Below are 16490 nucleotides of genomic sequence, written 5' to 3' on the forward strand. Positions count from 1 at the left end.
GAAAAAACACAAAATTTTGGGGTGCCTGGGTGACTCAGTGGGTTGAGCGTCTGACTTCGGCTCAGCTCATGATCTCACAGTTCATGAGTTTGAGCCCCATGTCAGGCTCTGTGCTGACAGCTTGGAGCCTGGAGCCTGCTTCAGATTCCCTGTGTGTGTGAGACACACACACACACACTGACCTTCCCCCACTCACACTCCGTCTCCCTCAAAAATATACTAACATTAAAAAAAATTTTTTTTAAACCTTGCCAAAGATTAGGCGGGAGATTTCGCTCTCTTTAGGAAATAGTTGTTTATAAAGAAACCCAACAGATCTTACAAAGTAAGGAACTATAAAAAAGTTCGGCAAGATTGCTGGGGTAAGAACATTACACAAAAATTGGCTGCATTACTAGCAGCCAGCAGTCAAAATGGTGTTTTTTAAGACACCTTTCAAAATAACAGAAAATTCGTTCTCTTCAAAGATACTAAATGTTTACCCTGTACCTGATAGTGTTCAAAGCTCAGGATATAGCAGTGAACAAAACAGACGAGGGGTGCCTGTGGGTGGCTCAGTCTGTTAAGCATCCAGCTCTTAATCTTAGCTATAGTCATGATCTCACGGTTCATGAGTTTGAGCCCCACATCAGGCTCTGCACAGATGGCAAAGAGACTGCTTTGGATTCTGTCTCTCCTTCTCTCTGCCCCTCACCTGTTTGTGCTCTCTTTTTCAAAATAAATACATAGACTTAAAATTCTATCCTCATTGGACATTGCTTATACTAGGGGAGAGAAACTGTGTGCAAATAATTCAAAGAAAGGAAATAGAGAATGTCATGGGGTAAGAGTTGGGGTGAATTACAACGTTTACACAAAGTACCTAAATCTAACAAAAAATATGCAAACCTTTATGGAGAAAGTGAGGCAACTTTATTGAAATATGTGAGGAAATAATACTAAGTCAATGAAGAAATGACGAGATAGCGGTTTGTCCATATAATAAAATATATGTGTAATGATAGAGATGAAGTTTAAAACCTATAATGTTGAGTGGGGGGTATAAACATTTGAACAACACTATCATATAGTAGTGTTCATGCATAAATCATAAAAATGTGTGCAGGGTAACATAACTACCTTCGTGACTGGGTGAAGGTAGAAGGAATCCTTCAGCTATATTTGTGACATACTACTTTGAATCTAGTTTATATCTGACTTTTCTATCAAGTCTTTGTGACCAGACAAAGCCTTGGGGAGAACTACCTGAGGTATTGCACGTCAACATTTATGCAAGAGGTTCTGTTGTTAACAGAAAGAAATGGCTCTTGAAAGAAAAAGCAGTCAGACCAAGGGTCCTGTTTTGAATCCAGGGACATGACTATTTCCTCCCTTGAAACCTTGAGTTTGGAACAAGCAGGATGGATAACAAGAATGAATGTGCTGTTGTTATCCAAAGCTGCCAAGTTGTTAGAGATTCCTATTCCAAGCTTTGGGCCCATAAAAGACACGGGGAAAGGTATAGTTGTACTAAATATTATTGTAAAATCTTAGCAAACATTTGTATATTTCTCGGCCAGCTGTTTTAGTGAGTACAAGCTTATTATCATTTTAATATTACCTAAATAAAATTAAGTATACAGTTCATATGTCTCTCTAGAAATCAAATACATATTTCAGAATAAACACGTGGCTGATTTTTTGTGTTTTGAATTTTTCAGATTCTCTCCCGTGTGTAATTGTTTTACCAACATTAGCATGTCCTTTAACTTACCAATTTAAACTACCAGGGAATGTGGACAAAATGATGTTGTTTCCAAAATTAAATCATGGTTTAAAAGGAAGAAGTCATAAAAATAAAATCCTTGTTTGACCTGTGTGCATGAATTATTAAATTCAAAATGTTTTTAAGTTTGTTTGTTGTAATTGTTGCGTTCATCTCTGGAAAATGAAGTTTTCATATAAACGTTGGGGCTCCCGGGTTTCTTAGAAAATTGGAAGATCTAGCAAGTTAGCCAAAGCTAAATAGCTGCTACCTCCTTTTATAAATGCCTCACACCATTGTAGCTTGCCGCCTGAGCTCTGCAACATTCTTAGATACAAATTTCTGGAATTTAGGCACCTCTGATACTGATATTCATGCATGTGTGTAAAATACAGTTTTCAAGTGTCATAGTAAATACATCTCTTAACTCCGTTTTTAGTGGTTGCTTTTTATAGATGCCCCCTGACTTAACCCATAGCTTGTGCACTCGACAATTTTTTAATATTATACACAACATTCCTGTGAATCTCCTTGTACATGTCTTTATTAAATGTCCTGTTATTTTCTCAGGATAAATTCCTAGAAGTTGAACTGTTGCCCCAGAGGGTGCAAGTGATTTTAAAGTTTTTAATGCATAGTTCTGAATCCAGTTTCAGAGTGGTTGTGCTGTTTTAGACTCCTCAGCAGTGTGGGAATTCACTTACTCCCCCAAACTTGGCCAACACCAGAGGTAGCTCTTACTTACATCTTCACCATTTTGGTGGTAGAAAATGTTCTGTTAATTTTAGTTTCTGTTATTTAATAGCCAATCACTGTCCTATGTCACATATATTTTTCTCTTTTTGTTTGCCTTCCCAGACTTAGGGCTTGTGTATTTTCCCATGCGAAAGTTTTTAAGTGGTCTTTGATTGGTTCTTTGGAACCAATCAAAACTATAGATTTCAATTATATTTCCTACTATATTTGTCTTTAATGCTGAAAATTCATTATGGGCTGTATAGAGATTTTACTCTTCCTTAACTCCCTCATAAATTGTTGACTTAGCATTTATTGAATCAAAAATGTTTAAATCAAATAACCAATAAAAGTTATTTCAGTACACGTTTCCACTTTGCATTTAAAGTGATTTGTTTTTATAAAAACAGACCTAGCAGTGACTGTGAACTCATGAAACCAAGTTGACCTCGTGGTCTTTCATGCTTCTTCCTATTAATGGTGTCAAAGAAAAGGGAATGACATTGCTTTGTCTGTTTTCTTTCTAGAGTATCGAGATCGTTATGATTCAGACCGATACCGTGATGGGTATCGGGATGGATATCGGGATGGCCCACGCCGAGATATGGATCGATACGGGGGCCGGGATCGCTATGATGACCGAGGCAGCAGAGACTATGATAGAGGTCATTAAAAAACAGCTGCGTTAAATTTCTTTCTTTCAAGAACGTCTTGCTTGCCTTTATTTCCTCTGGTGTGATGATCATAATTTGGGATATATTTACAGGTTACGATTCCAGGATAGGCAGTGGCAGAAGAGCATTTGGTAGCGGGTACCGTAGGGATGATGACTACAGAGGAGGCGGGGACCGCTATGAAGACAGATACGACAGACGAGATGATCGGTCATGGAGTTCCAGAGATGATTACTCTCGGGATGATTATAGGCGTGATGATAGAGGTAATCGTTTTCTTTTATTTACTTAATAGGGCAGACCACTGGAGAAACTGATTGAAAAATTATCAGTTATGTCTCAGACCCCTGAAGTGGGTTTTGAAACAGGATAGAACTTACACATTGTAAGAGATAAAGCAGAGCCTAGTAGAAAGAGCATTGGACGAGGATGACAGAATGGAGATAAAGCAAAGGCTAATTCTTTTTAGTTGCCTTAGCATATAGATTTTTCAGTTAAAACTTACTGAATATACAAAGGAGAAAAGGGAAACATTTGCCACGCAGTCTCCTAGCCAGTGATTGGCACTGTGGGTTAAAAACCAAGTGTTGGTGATTTCAGTGCCATTGTGCCACAGTAATTGACACTCAATTAATGGTAAGATGTAAGTGCACCTATTCTAAAATTATGCCCCTAATGTTAATAACACTTAAGTAAAAACATACTGTGTTACAAATCTGACCTCTCACAATGTATTAATAAATGGCCAGCATCTGTGTTCTGACTTCATTGATATCAAAAAAAAAAAACTGGTCTAGAATTTCTCTCCAATTATTTTTAGACAGCTTGTCTACTACTCTTTTTAACATCCCCGTGTTAGCCCTGACTTTGTGCCAAGTGCTTTTTTTAAAACATTGTGCGTTTTTAAAAACATTGCTATTAACCATTTCCTCTATTTCCATGCATGAAACCTAGAAATAACAACTAACATTTATTGAGCATTTACTCTGCACCAACGGTGAGTGGAGTACACTTACAGGTAGTATATGATCTTAAGGATTCTATCTAGTATAGGTACAATTATCATCTCCACTTCACTAGTGAGAAAAGTGGAGGCTTGATATGCGCTTTGAATCTCAACTCCTGACCTTTTTCCTCTCATGCCATTGTTGCCTCCCTCAGTAACTGCACACCTGATCTTTTTTTCTGGTGATCTTGTCTACAGCTCCCTCTAAGATCTGCCCCCTTATCTCCAGAGTAGCTGCCACTGGCTTTGTTCATACTTCATTGCTGTGCTCACATTACTAACAAATTTCCCTGCCTCGTTCCATTCTTTACACTGGCCCAAATTGTCTTTCTGGAACAAGAGCTAATTAGATTATTCTTTCATGGCTTTTTTTTTTTTTTTTTTTTTAATTTTTATAGCACAAGTTGGGGAGGGGCAGAAGAGTGACTGGGACAGAGGATCTGAGGTGGGCTCTGCAGCAATGGCAGGGAGCCCAATGCGGGGCTCGAACTCAGAAACTGCGAGCTCATGACCTGAGCCAAAATCAGATGCTTAACTAACTGAGCCACTCAGGCCCCCCCATTAGATTCTTTTAAAAGCCTTCCTAGTCTCTCCATGGCCTGAAAGATAGCCTTTCTTCTGTTCCTCTGACACAAGGATCTTCATTTTTAGTGCTGTCTCCCATCCCTTGGACATCTACCATTAAGCTGCTCGCTCAGTTTTCTAGACTTTCAGGAGTCACCACTTGGAAGCCTTCACAGGTTTCCCCAAACATAGCCCCAGTCTAAGAACTTCCATATGGATAAATCTGTTTTGTCCAGTTTAGCATACTGTATTCTTCTTTATTATGATTCTCTGCTGAATTGCGCCCCTTGCAGGCAGGAACTAAATACTACCCCCAACTGTCATATTCGTGGCCTTAGAATGATATCTAAAATATAGGTGCTCAGATTATATGTTGAGTTGGTAAAATAAATGGAAATTAGCAGACGGAGAAGAAAAGGATGTTATTGTGTACTATAGTGAAAGGAGCATAAAGTTGCTTTGATTTCATCCTTTGATCCACAAAGTACTAACTGTAGGGCTTAAATGAGTTAACTGTTTCTGACCCCCAGTATTACCCTATAAAAGGGAAGTTAATGAGCCCTTCACAAAGTTATACGTATTAAAACTGTATCAGTTAGAGGTACCTGGCTGGCTTAGTCAGAGGGTATGACTGGACCTTGGGGTCATGAGTTCAGGCCCCATGTTGGGTACAGAGATTACTTAAAGATCAGATCTTTTTGAAAAACCGTATCTTGGAAGTTTATATAAATTGGCAGTTAAAAACCCGTCTAGAAAATTTAAATCTCGGGGTGCGTGGGTGACTCAGGTAAGCCTCTGACTCTTGGTCTCAGGGCCATGAGTTCAAGCCCTACATTGGGCTCTGCTCTGAGCATGAAGCCTGCTTAAAAGGAAAAAAAAAAATAACATTGCCAAATGATACCCTTTTTTTGTAGATACATACATATGTTCTGTAGTGAGAGTATAAAGACCTGCATGGGGATGATAAAACCCGAATTCAGTGTAATGGTTGTGAGAAGACCAAACACAGTTAGGCGTGTCATCAGAGGAATGCTACTCAGGAACCTTCAGTGGGTATTATAGTGTTTTATTACTGAAGCCAGGTGGCTGACACATAGGCCTTATACTTTCTTTATCTTTGGTATGTCGGAAATACTTAAGATAAATACTAATTTTGAGAAATAGGATTTCCTTGAAACTTTCTGACAACTTGGATCCAAAACGAAATCAAATTCCTTTAGACTTTGTAATCAGCTATTCAGTGTTCTATACTGTACTCTGTGAATCGCTCTAAGTTTATACTACACAGAGAGACAAGAGTATAGGCAGTAGAGTCTTACTGTTACAAGCTCTTACTTAATGAAGTAATCTATCGTCCAGACCACATTTTTGACCAAGATACTCTTCCATCCAATAGTTTATCATAGACCGTTCTTCCCAGGTAATCAGTAATCGTGATGACTTACCATTTAAATTTTTACCCTTTTTTAGTCTTTCCCTCAGTCTGGCACTGCATCATCGGCATGGTAGTGGAAAGATTGATTGGACTTGGTTATTTAAGCCACACATTTTCTAATGATCTCCCTTCCCTGCTGGATTGGTTAGGCCACTACTCTGAATCCCATAGAGGGTTTTAGAAGAGCTGCATCTGGGAATCTGGCTTTCAGCCATCAGCTTCTGGTGATTTTGAAGAACTATTACTTAGAGTTTTATTTAACTTAGGTCCCCCCCAAAGACCCAAACTGAATCTAAAGCCTCGGAGTACTCCTAAGGAAGATGATTCCTCTGCTAGCACCTCCCAGTCCAGTCGAGCAGCCTCTATCTTTGGAGGGGCGAAGCCCGTTGACACAGCTGCTAGAGAGCGAGAAGTAGAGGAGCGGCTACAGAAGGAGCAGGAGAAACTGCAGCGCCAGCTGGATGAGCCCAAGCTAGAGCGACGGCCTCGGGAGCGGTGAGCTTCCCCTCGACTGTGGGCTTCCTGTCCACAAGTCTAGTGGCTCCTGGGGGGGGGGGGGGCGTGCATCCCTAGGGCACACTTGGGAAATTCATGGAGACCTTGTTGGTTGTCACTGGCATTTAGTGGACGTGGGCTGGGACCGCTAGGCATGCTGGAGCGTATGGGACACTTTTCATCCAGTGAAGAGTTGCCTGTTGCTCACAATTTGTAAAAGGGCTTAACCGGGCTTAAACTGTAACAAATATAAATTGGTGGTAATTGGTGCTAATTTAATATAGGAATTGTCAAATTATGGCCTGTTCCTTTTTTTATAAATAAAATTGATCAGGGGCGCCCTGGTGGCTCAGTCGGTTAAGCATCTGACTCTCTGTTTCAGATCAGGTCATGATCTCACAGTTCATGAGTTTGGGCCCCCATGTCGGGCCTCTGTGCTGACAGCCCAGAACCTGCTTGGGATTCTCTCCCTCTCCCTCTCCCTCTCCCTCTCCCTCTCCCTCTCCCTCTCCCTCCCTCTCCCTCTCCCTCTCCCTCTCCCCCTCCCCCTCCCCCTCCCCCTCCCCCTCCCCCTCCCCCTCCCCCTCCCCCTCCCCCTCCCCCTCTCCCTCCCCCTCCCCCTCTCCCCCCTCCCCCTCCCCCTCTCCCTCTCCCTCCTTCCCTCCCTCCCCCTCCCTCCCCCAAAATAAACATTTAAAAATAAATAAATAAAAATAAAGTTTATTTGACCCAGTAAAGAAAATTGCCAAACCTTGCTTTAGTATATGAAGTAAAGCCCCACCTTGGTGAGGCAAGTGATTGAACCTCTTTCCAAGTTACTGGGGATAAAGTAGAGAGAAAATGTTTTTGCCTATATTAGATGTAAGTTGTAAGTTATTTTCCATTTATTTTTACTTGTGTGTGTGTTACTTACTTTATCCAAGGGTATTTCAGGATCATAAAGGAGTCGTTGCTTAAAATGTTTATTATTGAAAGGTGGCACTGGATCTAATAGGGTAGAAACGTTCTGAAAAATGGCCTAGTTTTGAATGACTTGTTGAATTGTGTTACCAGTAAGGGAGGAGGGCTGGAGATTATGTAGGAGAATGTTCTTAACCCTAGTTGGTGCTTGCTGAAGTATTTAGAGCCAGAGTATCTTCATGTCTGCAGCTTTCAGATGGTTTGAGAGACAAGATGCACACACACACCCACAAGTAAAGCAAGCATGATAAAATATCAATAAGTGATGGTTCTTGAAGGGGCAGCATGGGTCCATAGTGGCCTTCATTTAGCTGGACATATGTTTTGTTTTGTTTTTTTAATCTCTTTATACAGACACCCAAGCTGGCGAAGTGAAGAAACTCAGGAACGGGAACGGTCCAGGACAGGAAGTGAGTCATCACAGACTGGGACCTCAGCCACATCTGGCAGAAGTAAGTCAGACCAGGGTGGGTATCATGTTATCGCCCTTTTCCATAAAGTAGCCATAACCAAACTATGCAGAGCCTTTGGGGTGTTAAATTCAGTCATGGACATTTTATTTGGGTTAGCATAGATTGGAGTGTCACATCTCATGGTTTGAAAAATCTGAGAAATAGGTACCAGAAGTGATGTAGGTGACCTGTTTAATAAGCTTCCACTAAAGAGTATACTTGACTGCTGGATTTTCTCTTCCTTTTACGGACATTCCAGAGTTTTCCTTTACATAGAGCAGTCACAGTCCTACAGCTCTCTCTGAGCTGCTCCCAGGGCCAGCCTTTTTGGATGTCCTGTGCGACCGGAGCAGTGTCTCAAGCAATGATCTTCTGCTCTTCATCCATCCTTCCTTCCTGCCTTGAATTCATTGATTCGTCACACATATGTTTAGTGTTTTGGAAACAGCAGTTCAATTATAACACCTCCCTTACCTTATTATTGTGAGCCAGTGTTTTTTTGTTTTCTCTTCTCGCCTCCAAACTGATTTGTGCTTGAGCACTTCAAAGTATGGCTCAAGGATGAATTTCCAAATCACCTCAGCCAAGTGTTGCAGAAGTTTTCTGTCAAACATTCATACTGGAGTAGCCTTTTAGTGACAGGACAATAATGCCTCTCTTTGTAGCGAGGTGGGAGTATGATGGTTGGGTTGATTATATACCTCCTGAGGAGATTGCACTTAATGTAGGAAGAATCTAACAAAATAAACTTTCAGTTTTGAGGAGATATTTAGTGCCTTTAAGAAAAAAAAAACATAATGTAGGTTTTGTTTTTCATAAATGTATATCCCATTTTGTTCTATGTATGTGGATTTGAGGCTGCATCAGGGTCCTCTTCACACATGTATGTGTATCCTTCTCCAAGTACAAACATTTTAACACAAAATGTAGCAAGGCTATAATCCCGAAGTAAAGAGTACTAGTTCCTAGGAAAGGAGGTGGCTGTCCTTGGAAAGCTCTTGTATTTCCTATTTTTCTTGCATCCTTAAAACATTTTCTCAGAGTAACATGTGGTAACCACTAGTTTGGGGATAACTTATCTGTTGGGAGTCAGATGGGGTCTATATTTAAGAATAATGATGAAAAGCGGTAAACTTGGGTGTGGACCATTTTCTATTCTGTCTGATTGTAATAGATGGTTGTATAATAATTTCTCTCGATAATTTAACCTTCCTACTCTGACTTAACAGATGCACGAAGGAGAGAGAGTGAGAAGTCTCTAGAAAATGAAACACTCAATAAGGAGGAAGACTGTCACTCTCCAACTTCTAAGCCTCCCAAACCTGAACAACCTCTAAAGGTAATGCCAGCCCCTCCACCAAAGGAGAATGCTTGGGTGAAGCGAAGTTCTAACCCTCCTGCTCGATCTCAGAGCTCAGACACAGAGCAGCAGTCCCCTACAAGGTGAGTCCGCTTAGAAGCATAGCAGCTGCTTAGCTGTAGAATCTTAAACATTGTGATACCATGGTAGAAAGTGCCCTGGATGGGGTATCTGGGCAGCCCAGTCAGTTGAGCCACTGACATTTGGATTCATTTCAGGGATTCTAAAAAATTATAAAGAAAAAGAAAGTGCCTTACATAGCAGCTTTTAAGTTACGCTCTTTGCTCTCAATTCAAATTCAGTGGTGTGCTGGAGCTGGCTCATTAAAGCTAATTGTTCAGCTTTCTAGAGTTTTGATAACTGGTTGGCATCACTTTGGCTGCTTGAAACCTGCAACCTGGTCATCAGAACCTGCTGCAACCACATTTGGCAGCGTGACTTTGGGGGGTCGATTCACTTCCCTAAGTCTTAGGATCCTCATGTGTAAAATAGAGAATTGTATTCACCTTGTGTGATCGTGATGATTCTACAGGACATGGTACTTAGTGAGGGTTCATATAATTGCTTTCATTGTTGTCTTTTCTATACTTTAATGTTCCACAATGTTAAGTCTGTATTTTTGGTTCTCTGTAAAGCTTACTACTTTATAAGTTTCTTACCGGTTCTTTCCCTAAGACTGATAAACTTGATTACATGTTTTCCTTCTAGTGGTGGGGGGAAAGTAGTTCCGGCTCAACCATCTGAGGAAGGACCAGCAAGGAAAGGTAAGACCAAAAGGAAGTTGGTTTTTCACATAGATAAGAGGCCTAAATAAAAAGCCTATAAAGATAAAGGAGTCCCTAAATAATTGAACTTAAGTGTAATTTTGCACCTGTTTTTGTATTAAAGGTTCTTAGATTATCTGCCTTTTCTTGCCAGTAGAGGGCAAAAGTGGTCTCTTTGGAAAAAGCATGGAGTCCTGCCCTTTCCTGGTAGAACATTTCTTTGAAAGGGGAAAAAAAGAATCGGAAGGAAATTAACATGCTCAGTCCAGATTAGAAATGTCACCATCTGCAAGGCCAAGGTCACTACAACAGCGTCATAGTCCTTATTTCCAGTTTGCTCTTCGTGATGGCATAACCCTGAAGTGGAATTTTTTAGTGGGTCTTATTTGGGGGCGAAAGGAATGTGGAAAGAAGGGTTTAGGAGAGAAATCTGGGTTGGGGTGAGGTTGAGTTTCCCTCAGTGCACATGGGCACACTTTTCTGCAGCTGAAGGGATACTTAGGAGAGGGACAGTACTTAATATTTTACTTGCCTTCAATTTATTTTTGCATCTTCACACAAACAGATGAAAGCAAAGTAGATGGGGTGAGTGTCCCAAAAGGCCAAAGTGGGAACTCCAGCCGTGGTCCAGGAGACGGAGGGAACAAAGACCACTGGAAGGAGTCAGATAGGTATGGGTGTTCTCTCTTGTCATTTGTAATCTTTCATCTGATGCTGGATACATGTGTCCCTGTAGTTAAGAAGTTCTTGGTTCTCCAAGTGTTGCCATATCTCCTATGGTAAACAAAGGAAAGTCAACCAGTGTGGACAGTTAACAGTTCCAAGAATCTGGAAGCAAAATGTCCAGATAGCAAGCACTGTTGGCTGGAGGGGCCTGTTCAGTGCCTCCCACCTGCTTGTGGGTGTTGTGAGAGTCCTCTCCTAAAGACATGGTTTTACACTTACATCTCTGCAGGAAAGATGGCAAAAAGGATCAAGACTCCCGATCTGCACCTGAGCCAAAGAAACCTGAAGAAAATCCAGCTTCTGTAAGTGTTAGATGCTAATAGATTTCCCTCAGCTCACGTTTGCCATTGAACTCCTTTATGCTTGGGGCTGGAATCCGAGTGGTTGGAAATTGTCAATCAGGCATCGTTGCTTGTTTGAAATTGTAAAAGAAACTTAGTTTTTTCCAGTTTTCTGCCTTGCAGTGTCACTACTCTTACTCCCTCTCCAAGATAAAAGGAGGTGGAGGTCTCCTGTAAGAACACCTGGGCCTCTGGCCTAGCCTCCCTAGCTACTCCTGGCCAGCGTAAAATGCTAATGAACAAGGAGGTGGGCCTGACCTGGCCCCTCCCTTTTGCCCAAGTATCATTGTCCTGTTTCTTGGGTTTTGTTGTGCGAGTTCAAGGCTTTGGTGATTTTCTCACTCGTCTATTCCAGAAGTTCAGTTCTGCAAGCAAGTATGCTGCTCTCTCCGTTGATGGCGAAGATGAGAACGAGGGAGAAGATTACACCGAATAGACCTCTGCATCCTGTGCTTTCTCCTAGTCTCTCCACCCTGGAACATTCGAGAGCAAATCAAACCTCTATCCAGACAATAAAACTCACCATCTCCTGGAGACCTTTCTTAACTTTTTTTTAAAAAAACAAAAAACAAAAAAACAAAATGAAATGAAATCCTTTTGCATGCTGCTGCAGCCTTTAAAGTATTGAACTAACTGGAGAATCGCCAATGTAGCCAGAGAGAAAGAGACGTACAGCTTTTAATGGAAAAGTTGTGCATTTTTACGACACATGCAGTTGCCTGCGTGATTAGTGCCTGGGGGCCTCCATTTAGCAAAACGGCAGTGACAGTGATGCAGTGTCTGGATCTGGTTGGGCAGTAGGACAGGTTTAAGGAAGAGTGAGAGTTCTACCTTTTCATTCTTAATATCCTATTGTGGCACATATGAATTCTCAAACATTACCTGAATAAATTTTCCATCCTCGGAAAGGTAGGCTTAGTCTCTCAAGTTGTTTTTTAGTCTCCAGGAGGCTGCCAGCCCCTCTTAATTCTGAGTTACTGGGGCCAGCCTAGGGGAATTCCTTCATTTTTACCCCCCAGGGGGGTAGTGGAGAGTGAGTCTATAGGCCACAAAAGAGTAGGGACTGCTCGGTGACCAAAATAAGTGGGAAAAGTTGTGGTTTGAAAAGAAGCTGTGGGGAGGTGATGGATTATTTTGCACCAGTAATAAGGGGAAATGGTATGACCTCCAGTAAACACCAAGTGGTTACTTCCTGGAGCAGGAAGCACTTACGGGTCATGGGAATTCCCAAGTCTTGTATGTCCTGGTTTTGCCCTTCCTTAAACGCCATCCTTCCTGAAAGTTCACATCCATCTACATTCTGCTGAAATCTTGAAGCTTTAAAAATGTAGACTCTTGTCCTGGGCTTCTGATCTTAATGCTACTTTTTGCTGTCACCTCCCAGAAAGCAACTTCTATTTAAATCACATACCTGATCTAGGCATTCTAGACCTGCCCCAGGGAGCAGAAGCTAATGAGGAATCACTGCTTTTCTCAAGCAAATCTTGGCTCCTTCATGTCTTTTGACTCTCACTCCTTCCCTCCATTCCTGCTCCTACTTCTTTTGACTCCTTTTACACCTCAGAAGATTATAGATTTAATGGTCTTAGGTGGTGAGTGAGGGTGGATAAGTAGGGTCAAATTGTGAGCCGTTCTTATGACCTTGATTGGGGCTTTTTTTTTGTTTTTACAAGTTTCCTTCTCTCCATTGAAATCCCACACCAATGTTTGGATTGATGATGTGGCCTCAACCAATGTGTGGTTTTTTGGTGGGTTTGTGTTTCTTTGTTGTTTTGTTTTTTTTTAGCTTCCCTTGAGAGAATAAATGATAATGGAGAGAACTGTGTGACAAGGTCCTGGTTTCTCTTGCAACACAATAGCTTACCTTGCCTGCTTTTATGTGCACCTTTGTACCGTCAGCCCGGTAGACGGCATCCTTCAGGGTGATCTCAGTCTCTCGTTCACAAGCCCTTCACCCATCGGTCCTAGATTAGACCCTGTCTGGCCACGCAGACCTGTTGGTTTAGGAGTGCTGCAGCAGTGGGCATAACGAATGAATCGTTTAGCCAGTGGACATAAAGAGGCTTACCTAGTGAAGTAACTAAATAATTGGCTTGGATTGGCCAGTAGCCAGGAAGTGGCTTTTAGAGATACCCAAGGCTGAAAGGGGTTTGTTTTTGGGGTTTGTTTGGTTGGGGTTTTTTTGGTTGAAAAAAACAAACCGTTTGCTGTAGATGAAAAGGTAGGGTTTGCCCTCTACAGGTCTACTTCCAAATAGTTGTCTCCAAAAAAGCTGTTTTTGTTTTTTTTTTTTTTCCCCCCATTCCCCTCTCCTGCCCCCGTTATAACAGAAACGGGTTATGTCCCGCTCCTTAATACGTGTAAAATTTGTACAAAATATCTTCTATGAAAATGATTTGTAATCTGTAGACTTAATACCTGGAAGATGTCTTGAGATGTAAAATCCCATCCTTTGGGTTGTGGGGTTTTTTTTTGTTGTTGTTGTTGGTTTTCTCCAAATAAATCTGATCTTTAAAGTTCACTTCAATGCTGAAATTCTCTTGACCATATACTCCACTCCTGTGCCTTTACAGGCTCCCCACCCCTGTCTCCGAAGTCCTCTGGGCATTAGATACTGTCCTGGGCTAGGGGTGGGGTTACCAGGGGAATCTTTACTGAGGCCCAAGAACTGGGAATTAGCATCCACTCCCCTCCAGCATTTTTGCCTGGTGGTAACTAATATTTGAAAGTACCTGCAGTCCATTTCCTACTTCATGGCCTGGAGGCCGTGCCTCCACCCTCCACTCAGCAGTCTGCAGAGGCACTGCCTCCACATTCCGTGCTACATGGCACAGGCAGGCTGGGTTCTTGATGAGCTGGTCTGGGTTACAACGGAGGCCCCAGATGCAGTGGGAAATTTCCAAATGGCTAGAGATGGGCTGTTCCGTGTTGCAAGGCAGGAAAGAGGTTAGGACCGTGGCAGAGAATCCTTAAGGTCACGATGGGGTGAAGCAGAGAAAGCCCAGGAAAGCTCAGTCAACAATTTGGGGGAAGATTGGGCGGGGGGGGGGGGGTTGCCGGCACGGGAGTCCAGCTACACAAGTGGCTTTCCTAGGCCCATCGCAGCAACTGCAGTTGTGGTTCTTGCCGGTGCACTGATCTCTTCAGATGTGGAGGGGTAAGAGGCTCAGCATGCTGTGCTGACTCAGCTTTCCGTGTGGGAAAGGAAGCTTTTAGGTGGGAAGGAAACAGGCCGCTGCCCAGGCTGCCTGTGGAACCCACCTCCACTGCCCGCATCGGTCTGCCACTTTCTCCAAGCCCTCATTTCCAGCCACTCGCCAGAGGCTGGGTAAATGACGATGGAAAGGAGACTAGGGGCGCCTGGGTGGCCCAGTCCGGCTTTCGGCTCAGGTCATGATCTCATGGTTTGTGGGGTGGAGCACAGAGCCTGCTTGGGATTCTCTCCTCTCTCTGCCCCTCCCCAGCTGGCACGCTCTCTCCCTCCTCTCCCCACCTCAAAAAATAAAAGAATACGAGTGGGAAAGGCTAACTTCAGAGAGATTCATGTTGGTTGGGCACAGGAAGGGTAAAGAAGGAGCTCCCTGTACTGTGTCCCAAGAGGGTACACGAAATCCAAGGGAAAGGTAGGCGCTGGTACAACCCCCATCTTCAGAAGTAGATCCCAGGACCGGTGCGCCCTGTCAACCTGCCGTAAATCAGAAGGGTACAGGTATAGCATCCGACTTTACAAGGGTCACTTCTAGGCTGCTCGGATCCTGAGTTAAGTCCACGTAGCTTAGCTTCTCCTAAACAGAATCAAGCACCAGGCTCTGGATCCCAAGGCAATGAGGGTCCCAGTTAGTGCCAAAGGCGTCCCCTAAAGTGCTAAGCAAGCTCACAGCATCTGGTTTCTCAGGAAGTGGGAGAGCTACACATCTGCTCCTGGGAAGCATTATTTCTCAAATAAAACCTTGTCTCCTGGCAACCGTCATAGCCCCCAGGGCCACAAGTGAAGGGGGGACTCGACTTCCCTCACCCTCCCGCCTCCCCAGAAAGGAGTTTGGAAGAGGCGAGCTGTGCTGCTCCACACCCAGCTGCAGCAACCTCCCGGTTGGACAATACACCCTCTGTCCTCTGTCCTGGCCAACAGATCCGCCTCTGGAGTGAGCTCTGCCCCTTCCCCCGCTCTTCCTGGTTCCCAGGGCCCAAACCCTCCACTCAAATCCTCCTGACCCAGTGCTCTCCCCGCCAGGATAGCCCATGCCCCTCAAAGCCCTCCCACCCCAAGGATCTGAGCACACTCAGTCGCAGGCATGGGATCGCCCCAGACCTTGGAAGAGGGGGTCCAGCCTTCGGTCCCAAGATGGGCTGCCCTCTGCATAGTCAAGGTAAGAAAACCTGCATGGAGGGAGGGGTCAGAAGGGGTCATGATACTGTTCCTGAAATGCTGTTTCACCTTTGCTAACATCATCCTGTCTTCCTTCTCCCTTTCCCCTCCCTTCTGAAGCTTCTGTTGCTCTGAACTGGTAGTCAGGATGTCTGGCTGGCTCCATATGCCACCCGTGTTCACAGCACTCCCAGCAAGCCACCTCCTGTGGATAATTTTTCACTCTCAACCTTCCTCATCAGCTTCCCTCCTCCAGCCCCCTCAGCCCCCTGGTCCCCAGGTTGACAGCAGGAATCAAGTCTGAGCTGAAAGTTCAGCTGCCCATCTTATGACTCTCCCAATTCCTTGAAACCTCAAAAGTTCCGTAGGGACAACCACACCAGCATGAGTGTGAGGCTGAAGCCCTGCCTACCTCTCTGGGATCCAATCAGGTGCCTCTTCTCTGAGCACCAGTCTCTCCTTGGTACCTTTAAACATTAGAACTTGGGGTATCTGGCTAGCTCAGTAGGAACAGCATGCAACTCTTGATCTCAAGGTAGTGAGTTCGAGCCCTACACGGGGTGTAGAGATTACTTAAAAAAAAAAAAAAATAGAACCTACTAACCCCCTTCGGCAGGCATCCCAGGCACCCAGCCAAAGACCCTAATGAACTCTGGAAAGGACACGATTTTTAAAAAACTAGCTAAGACTCCGAAGAAACGAGCAAATTTTCATGCCTCATGTGTCTCGGTTACATAATCAAATCTTACCAAAATACACACAATGACCTTCAACCCTGCCCCCTTCCCGCTAGCCTCTGATCCCGGTCACTCTCCTTGGGGCTTACCCAAAACTCCTGCCTCTCCCCTCCTCCCAGTGCCTCCCCACC

At 43.5% G+C, this 16490-nt stretch overlaps 1 protein-coding gene across 4 annotated transcripts in view; it reads left to right on the forward strand.

Annotated features, from left to right (window-relative positions):
* The window catches only part of EIF4B (eukaryotic translation initiation factor 4B), a 28066-nt gene extending 16276 nt beyond the window's left edge, over positions 1-11790 (forward strand). For 2 of the 4 annotated variants that reach the window (XM_007081362.3, XM_042992363.1), the window contains exons 7-15: positions 3007-3144; positions 3246-3419; positions 6425-6653; positions 7968-8080; positions 9295-9508; positions 10134-10189; positions 10755-10860; positions 11145-11217; positions 11612-11790. In XM_007081362.3, coding sequence (XP_007081424.1) covers positions 3007-3144; positions 3246-3419; positions 6425-6653; positions 7968-8080; positions 9295-9508; positions 10134-10189; positions 10755-10860; positions 11145-11217; positions 11612-11692 — 1184 coding nt within the window. In that variant the 3' untranslated portion in view covers positions 11693-11790. The remainder of the gene's footprint in view (positions 1-3006; positions 3145-3245; positions 3420-6424; positions 6654-7967; positions 8081-9294; positions 9509-10133; positions 10190-10754; positions 10861-11144; positions 11218-11611) is intronic. The other 2 variants (XM_007081363.3, XM_042992364.1) reach the window with 1 other exon arrangement.
* The last annotated feature ends 4700 nt before the right edge of the window (positions 11791-16490 follow it).

This window comes from Panthera tigris, chromosome B4 (genome assembly GCF_018350195.1).
Source record: "Panthera tigris isolate Pti1 chromosome B4, P.tigris_Pti1_mat1.1, whole genome shotgun sequence".
Classification (NCBI taxonomy): domain Eukaryota; kingdom Metazoa; phylum Chordata; class Mammalia; order Carnivora; family Felidae; genus Panthera; species Panthera tigris.